This window comes from Haliotis rufescens, unplaced genomic scaffold, assembly GCF_023055435.1.
Source record: "Haliotis rufescens isolate VD_foot unplaced genomic scaffold, xgHalRufe1.0.p SCAF_59, whole genome shotgun sequence".
NCBI lineage: Eukaryota > Metazoa > Mollusca > Gastropoda > Lepetellida > Haliotidae > Haliotis > Haliotis rufescens.
This window is the reverse complement of record NW_025964323.1, coordinates 332,645-340,435: the sequence shown is the minus strand read 5'-3', so window position 1 is coordinate 340,435 and position 7,791 is coordinate 332,645. Positions and strand designations below refer to the sequence as shown.

The 7,791-nt window shown below is 42.3% G+C and overlaps 1 protein-coding gene across 1 annotated transcript; it reads left to right on the top strand.

Annotated features, from left to right (window-relative positions):
- Positions 1-1,520: 1,520 nt before the first annotated feature.
- Positions 1,521-4,485, top strand: LOC124142813. The gene is made up of 3 exons (XM_046511479.2): positions 1,521-1,650; positions 1,968-2,130; positions 2,647-4,485. Exons 1-3 carry the CDS (start codon positions 1,594-1,596, stop codon positions 3,537-3,539), a joined length of 1,113 nt encoding a protein of 370 aa, XP_046367435.2. The 5' UTR covers positions 1,521-1,593; the 3' UTR covers positions 3,540-4,485.
- The last annotated feature ends 3,306 nt before the right edge of the window (positions 4,486-7,791 follow it).

The following is a 7,791-nucleotide window of genomic DNA, read 5'->3' as shown; positions in this document are numbered from 1 at the left end:
TAGATGTCACAACAGCCAAGTCTCAAGTAATAATGCACAATTTGGTTGAATCTAGAGCCATCGTTTAGATCATGCCTGTTGCAATGCTTTTCATTACCTTTTATAATTCTTTTGAAATCTTTCAATGTACTTGCTTCAGTATATGCAGTAGGCAAGGAATTCCAGAGTTTGACTGTATCCTGAAGATACGATTTCGCACATCTTGTTGTTCTGTAATTTACAGTCAATTTGAGTCGCGGGAAGCTAACGAGGTGAAATTCCGCTCACCACATGTTTGTCTGAGCTGGGCCCACTTGCCCGAAACGATCTAAGCGCTAAGACTACCGTAAGCCTATGTTAAAGTATGGGGGTTAAGATGATCTTAGCGCTAAGATTGCTTTGTGCAAGTGGGCCCTGGAAACTCCGCTCATGGATCCCCTTGAGTACAATTCGCTCAATGTGTATTTGTCAGTGTATTGTTCGCATTTGTATTAATTGTTCTGGAAAAATGAAGCCGGTATTGTCCTGCCTCCCAAACCCACGAGGACAAACGTTCTGGGGAAGGCGCGGTGTTGCACGACAAACGTTTTGCATATGCCTGTTTGGTAATTATTTCAATGCGAATCGGTATGTGCTACTGTTCAAACATACGGCTGTGTCAAATACAAGAGTACCAAAAGTCATGCATTAAGTGTTGACAGTATGACGTTTAGATACAGACCAGCCTGTTCTCGGACCACATGTAATGATATAAATAACATCAATTGAAATATTTCAGGCGTTCAGGCCTCTACCATTTCATCGTGACCTTTTATTGCAGTAAGTGCAGTAAATGGCCAATAAAACACTGATTCAGACGTCATCTATGTAAGCACGTCCGGTACAACATGAAAGTCTTTGTATGATCCGTTTCAATGTGTGCTGCTTAATCAAGTCTTTGAAAGGCATTTGGAAGTGATGCACTAAAGGAAGATAATTTACGGATGTCAACTTCTTCATTATGAGGAACACAACGTTTCGGAGTATGTACTAACCTGATGAAGGTGTGACCCGTGAAGATCCGGGGTAGAATAGGTCTTCAGCAACCCATGCTTGCCGTAAAAGGCGACGATGCTTGTCGTAAGATGCGACTAACGGGATCAGGCTCGCTGATTTATAGATTTTTGTTTTTGTATCCCAATAGCGTAAATCGATGCTCATGATGTCACTAACTGGATTGTCTGGTCCAGACTCGATTATTTACAGACCGCCGTCATATAGCTGGAATATTGCTGAGTACGGTGGTAAACAAACAAACAAACAAACTGTAAGTATATTCATTTACTTCAAAACGTTGTGTTACTCATAATAAAGAAGTCTACATCCATACATTCTCTTCCTTATGTGCACTGCTTAATATTTTCAACTTGATCATGAGTCTCCTTGTGAAGCATATGTGCTGAAACCTTTCCATCTGTCCTTGTAACAATGCTGACATCCTTCATTCTGATTCTGTATCAGTGCTGACAGATAAATAGAATAGAATATAAATTGACTTTAATGACCGGCACCAGAGGGACTGATTGTTCCGTCCGGCCCTCCTCTACACGCCGTAGTTATCTAACGAAGTCGAACATGGAGGGACGCTTTCTGGTCGTTCTACTATTGGCCTTGGACCTTGTGCTGACTGAGGTGATGGGAATGGAGGCACCTTACCTATGTTTGTTCTCATGTAGTTCATGTACTCTATTACTTATAAAAGGAGAACCGCTGTTGGGGACCTGGGGCTGCATTGGCCCTTGACCACCTACTGGACCACTGACATGGGGAGTGGGTGGTCAAATTTGCTGCTGTTACGGTGTAATCGGTATTTAACAACCTTAAATGCAGCGGCCATTCCGAAACGGGTTTGCTACCAATCGGCGCAATTTTCTCTTGAAATTCTGTACTCTTCCCTCACAATGTGACTTGTCTTTTATTTTACAATAAGTAGCATCTCGACCCCACAGGTCACCTGGCGTCCGTTATCAGGCCAGCTGCCCGGGTACGTCCAAATCCAGGCTGTGGACATACAAGATGTGCCGAACATCGGAGGTCGGGTGGTGAGTGTCTCCTACACCGCAACAAGCACGACTCATGTGCTGTGGCAAGTTGATGGAAAAGAGGTGATGCGTAAGTACCATGATACATTAATTAAGTGATCCATAAAAAAATATAAAATGATATTTTTGAATTTGTTTATACATTGACAATTGTTCATTATGCACCTGCATACATATCTTATACTTTCACCGTAAACGTTCAGGGAGGATTGGATTGTAATGCATAATCTTCTTTGTGTGAATGTTTCAAGGGGGCGATGCTGTAGCCTAGTGGTTGAAGCGTTCAATCGTCACAAGGCCCGGGTTTGATTCCCACATGTGTACAATATGTGAAGCCCATTCCTTGTGTTTCCAACCGCGATGTTGCTGGAATATTGCTAAAAGCGGCGTAAAACAATGCCCACTCACTCACACACTACTAATAATATGTGGATGCGATGTAATGTATTTAACGAATTGATTGATTTTTCATCGGCAATCGAAAGTAATAATGGCAAAGCTACAGTGAATCTGAGTGACATGTACCTCATATTCTAGTACTATGATAGAAATAAGTTCAGTACGACGAATCTATATAACATTTCAGACTTCGACACAAACTTCGCCACAATGTCCGGTCAAAACTCTGCGTCTCTGCGTCTGGTGCGTGTTGACCCAGACACGTCGGTAATGGCCACAATCATCTTGCCGGCGTATCAGGAAAGCGTGTACTTCCGGGTAGGGGAGGTAACTCCAGGCAGATACACTATCTCAAACCACACCCTACATGTCACCCCCAAAGAGGCTGTCACGTACGCACAGGAGGACATCGGGGACTTCCACGTCGACGCCGTTATGTGGGTCGGCGGCGACTCGCTGGCAAGCAATCTTCGACTTCACAGCATGATGATCATGCCTGACTACTGTAGCCGGCCTGTCCGACCGCTGGTTGGTGTTCACTCGTCTGTACCAACGATGATAGAGGCTGTCCGTGGTCGAACCGACTGGATAGGCAGCCTTTCGCCTGGCCAGACGGCAGCCGAGAGGGTTAACCTTGTGTCAGTGTCCCGCCCAACAGGGTCGCGGGGAATGCTTGCTGTCAGTTCCACGTTCTCTCCCCCGACCAGCCCAATTAAGTCAGTACACACCGTTCAGCGCACATTCTTCAAACCAGCCATCGTTAACAGCGACTTCATAGAACGTAATACTGTTATGTTCTTCGGCTGGCAGAATGATGTGGTGGTGGACAAGCACGAGGATGCCGACTTACATGTGTATGCTTTGGGCAACCCCACGCCCCGTATCACGCTTGCGAAGAATGGCACTGACCTCAGCCTGACGGTAGATCGTCTGGACATTGAAGAAGCGTATTATAAACACACAATTTTCCGCTTCAGGAATGCAACCACTGCTAGTTCCGGTCGCTATATTTGTACGGCCCAGAGTGGGAGTGGGCGGATCAAAGAGACGTTTACGTTGTCCGTACGTTCAACGTGTTAGGGGAAGAGAGAGTGCGGTCACCTCATGTTCTGGTAACGAGGTTGGTCACCGGTAATCACCTTGCGGTTTTTCAGTGCGTTTCTATCAAGGTGAAGGTTGAGTATTTTTCACTTCATACAAAAATGTTCAAAATTTAAACAGAACTATCATTGATGCTGAGGACGATAAAGGAAAGGCGTTATCGATGTAATTTGAAGCTTGGGTACTGCTTCTTTCTTATTTCTCCTCAGGTAATAATGTGAGGTCGCATAGATACAATCTGATTAAAGCCATCAACAATAAGATTCCAATATGTTATGCGGAAATGCTCCGTAAATCTTTCATACAATGAATCTTGGTATGGGCTATTGTATTCCGAGCTGTACGAGTTACCTTATGCAAGGCATACTCCTTCACGACCTGCATTAGCTAAACCCCTTGTACATTAACTCATCCTTCTGGTTCACTACCCATTTGAAAACAGTTACCAATTACCTTACAAAACAAAAAGTGAGTGAAAGTGTTCTAACTTCTAAATATATGATTTTTCGTTGCAGCAGTCCTCGTGGTGTATACATGTGAACTGTGATGCTCTATTTGTATACTCTGTTACTGTTCCCTCTGTGTGAGTAATGTAATGGACCCGTGCAGTTCCGGGTAGAGAATAGGTCTTCAGCAACCCATGCTTGCGACTATGCTTGTCTTAAGAGGCGACTAACGTGACCGGGTGGTGAGGCTCGTTGATTTGGTTGATGCATGTCATTGTATCCCAATTGCGAGGATCGATTTTCATGATGTCAATCACTGGATTGTCTGGTTCGGACTCGATTACTTACAGACCACCGAGTGCGGCGTTAAACAACAAGCAAACAATAATGTAATGACGATATAACGGGGGTGTGCTGGTGACGCCGTGAACTTGTGTACTGTCTATTTGTCCTATTGGCAATAAAATATGCTTCAATCATGTGCTGGTTGTGCTATTCGTGTTGTCTGTGAGATGAAGTGGGGTTTAACGTCGCGTTCTAGATTATTGCAATCTCATTAAAATCAGATCTACGCTCGTAAGTTCTCGCTGCCGCTAAACAAAGATCTGAGGATACCCCATTACGAGTCACGTCAGACCGACCTTGCGCGAACTTTGACCGACCAATGGCATGTCCAATCAGAAGACAGCTTCCTCGAGCTTTACGGCACTAATTTTGAATTGGCGACTGCACTTCGAAACATATTTTGACAAATTCTCGATTAAAAATTTGAAACCTGAACAAAAGAACATTCTGGAATGGCTAATACATGGATTGTATGGATTTGGTCGTTAAACCCTAAACTATCGTTCGGAATACCCCGGTTTCGAGGATGCATGATTAGAAATCACATCCCGACTGTCACTTTCATGATCTGGTAAGCGACGCTCTGATTGGTCGGATGAAAGGTCGTTCAGACGTGACCCCCTACTGGGATGTCCTCAGAGCTTTGTTAAGCGATAGCGAGAACTAAGATTTGATTTTAATGAGATTGAGATTATTGCACTTATATAGCGCGCACGCACGCACGCACGCACGCACATACACGAAGAACATTCAATGAAGACCACCATGCTTACATGTTGTACTGATCATGAATAATGAATACTGATTTTCATGGCATAAGCAAGCACAAATTTCTGAAGGTCAGAATATTTCAGCTCTATCCAAGCAATTGGTATTGCGAAAGAAGCGAAATTGTTTATGAATGAACGTCAACAGACCACTCACAACAATATAATAATAGATGGCCCTTTGAGTCACGTGAATGATAAATATATTAACTTGAACCTTTATGCAGCCACGTGAATATTAAATGTATCAACTATAACGTTTATATGGCCACATGTATTGAACCCATCCTTGATGTATGGAGGAATCCAGTTGATGTATTACCTTGATATTTGATCATTTTAGAGCCTGAAGGCAACTTTCCTCAATAGTGTGTATTGTTATGTACTGTGGTATAATCTTGTATACTGGTGTGTTCTGTGGTGTAATGTTATGTACTGTGGTGTAATGATGTGTAATGATGTGTAATGGTGTGTACTGTGCGGTAATGGTGTGTACTGTGGTGTACTGTGGTGTACTGTGGTGTACTGTGGTGTACTGGTGTGTAATGGTGTATAATGTTATGTACTTAGGTGTAATGGTGTATAATGTTGTGTACTGTGGTATAATGGTGTGTAATGTTGTGTACTGCGGTGTAATGGTGTGTACTGTGGTGTAATGGTGTGTAATGGTGTGAACTGTGGTGTAAAGGTGTGTAATGTTGTGTACTGTGGTGTAATGGTGTGTAATGTGGTGTAAAGGTGTGTAATGTTTTGTACTGTGGTGTAATGGTGTGTAATGTTGTGTACTGTGGTGTAATGGTGTGTAATGTTGTGTACTGCGGTGTAATCGTGTGTAATGTGGTGTAAAGGTGTGTAATGTTGTGTACTGCGGTGTAATCGTGTGTAATGTGGTGTAATGTTGTGTAATGTTGTGTACTGTGGTGTAATGGTGTGTAATGTTGTGTACTGTGGTGTAATCGTGTGTAATGTGGTATAAAGGTATGTAATGTTGTGTACTGTGGTGTAATGGTGTGTAATGTGGTGTAAAGGTATGTAATGTTGTGTACTGTGGTGTAATGGTGTGTAATGTTGTGTACTGTGGTGTAATGTTGTGTACTGTGGTGTAATGGTGTGTAATGTGGTGTAAAGGTGTGTAATGTTGTGTACTGTGGTATAATGGTGTGTCATGTTGTGTACTGCGATGTAATGGTGTGTACTGTGGTGTAATGGTGTGTAATGTGGTGTAATGGTGTGTAATGTTGTGTATTGTGGTGTAATGGTGTGTAATGTTGTGTACTGTGGTATAATGGTGTTTAATGTCGTGTACTGTGCTGTAATGGTGTGTAATGTTGTGTATTGTGGTGTAATGGTGTGTAATGTTATGTACTGTGGTATAATGGTGTTTAATGTCGTGTACTGTGCTGTAATGGTGTGTAATGTTGTGTACTGCGGTGTAATGGTGTGTACTGTGGTGTAATGGTGTGTAATGGTGTGAACTGTGGTGTAAAGGTGTGTAATGTTGTGTACTGTGGTGTAATGGTGTGTAATGTGGTGTAAAGGTGTGTAATGTTTTGTACTGTGGTGTAATGGTGTGTAATGTTGTGTACTGTGGTGTAATGGTGTGTAATGTTGTGTACTGCGGTGTAATCGTGTGTAATGTGGTGTAAAGGTGTGTAATGTTGTGTACTGCGGTGTAATCGTGTGTAATGTGGTGTAATGTTGTGTAATGTTGTGTACTGTGGTGTAATGGTGTGTAATGTTGTGTACTGTGGTGTAATCGTGTGTAATGTGGTATAAAGGTATGTAATGTTGTGTACTGTGGTGTAATGGTGTGTAATGTGGTGTAAAGGTATGTAATGTTGTGTACTGTGGTGTAATGGTGTGTAATGTTGTGTACTGTGGTGTAATGTTGTGTACTGTGGTGTAATGGTGTGTAATGTGGTGTAAAGGTGTGTAATGTTGTGTACTGTGGTATAATGGTGTGTCATGTTGTGTACTGCGATGTAATGGTGTGTACTGTGGTGTAATGGTGTGTAATGTGGTGTAATGGTGTGTAATGTTGTGTATTGTGGTGTAATGGTGTGTAATGTTGTGTACTGTGGTATAATGGTGTTTAATGTCGTGTACTGTGCTGTAATGGTGTGTAATGTTGTGTATTGTGGTGTAATGGTGTGCAATGTTATGTACTGTGGTATAATGGTGTTTAATGTCGTGTACTGTGCTGTAATGGTGTGTAATGTTGTGTATTGTGGTGTAATGGTGTGTAATGTTGTGTACTGTGCTGTAATGGAGTGTAATGTGGTGTAATGGTGTGTAATGTTGTGTATTGTGGTGTAATGGTGTGTAATGTTGTGTACTGTGGTGTAATGGTGTGTAATGTGGTGTAATGGTGTGTAATGTTGTGTATTGTGGTGTAATGGTGTGTAATGTTGTGTACTGTGGTATAATGGTGTTTAATGTCGTGTACTGTGCTGTAATGGTGTGTAATGTTGTGTATTGTGGTGTAATGGTGTGTAATGTTATGTACTGTGGTATAATGGTGTTTAATGTCGTGTACTGTGCTGTAATGGAGTGTAATGTTGTGTAATGATGTGTAATGTTGTGTACTGTGTAGTAATGCTGTGCAATGTAGTGTAATTTTGTGTACTGTGGTGTAATGGTGTGTAATGTTGTGTAATGGTTCGTAATGCTGTG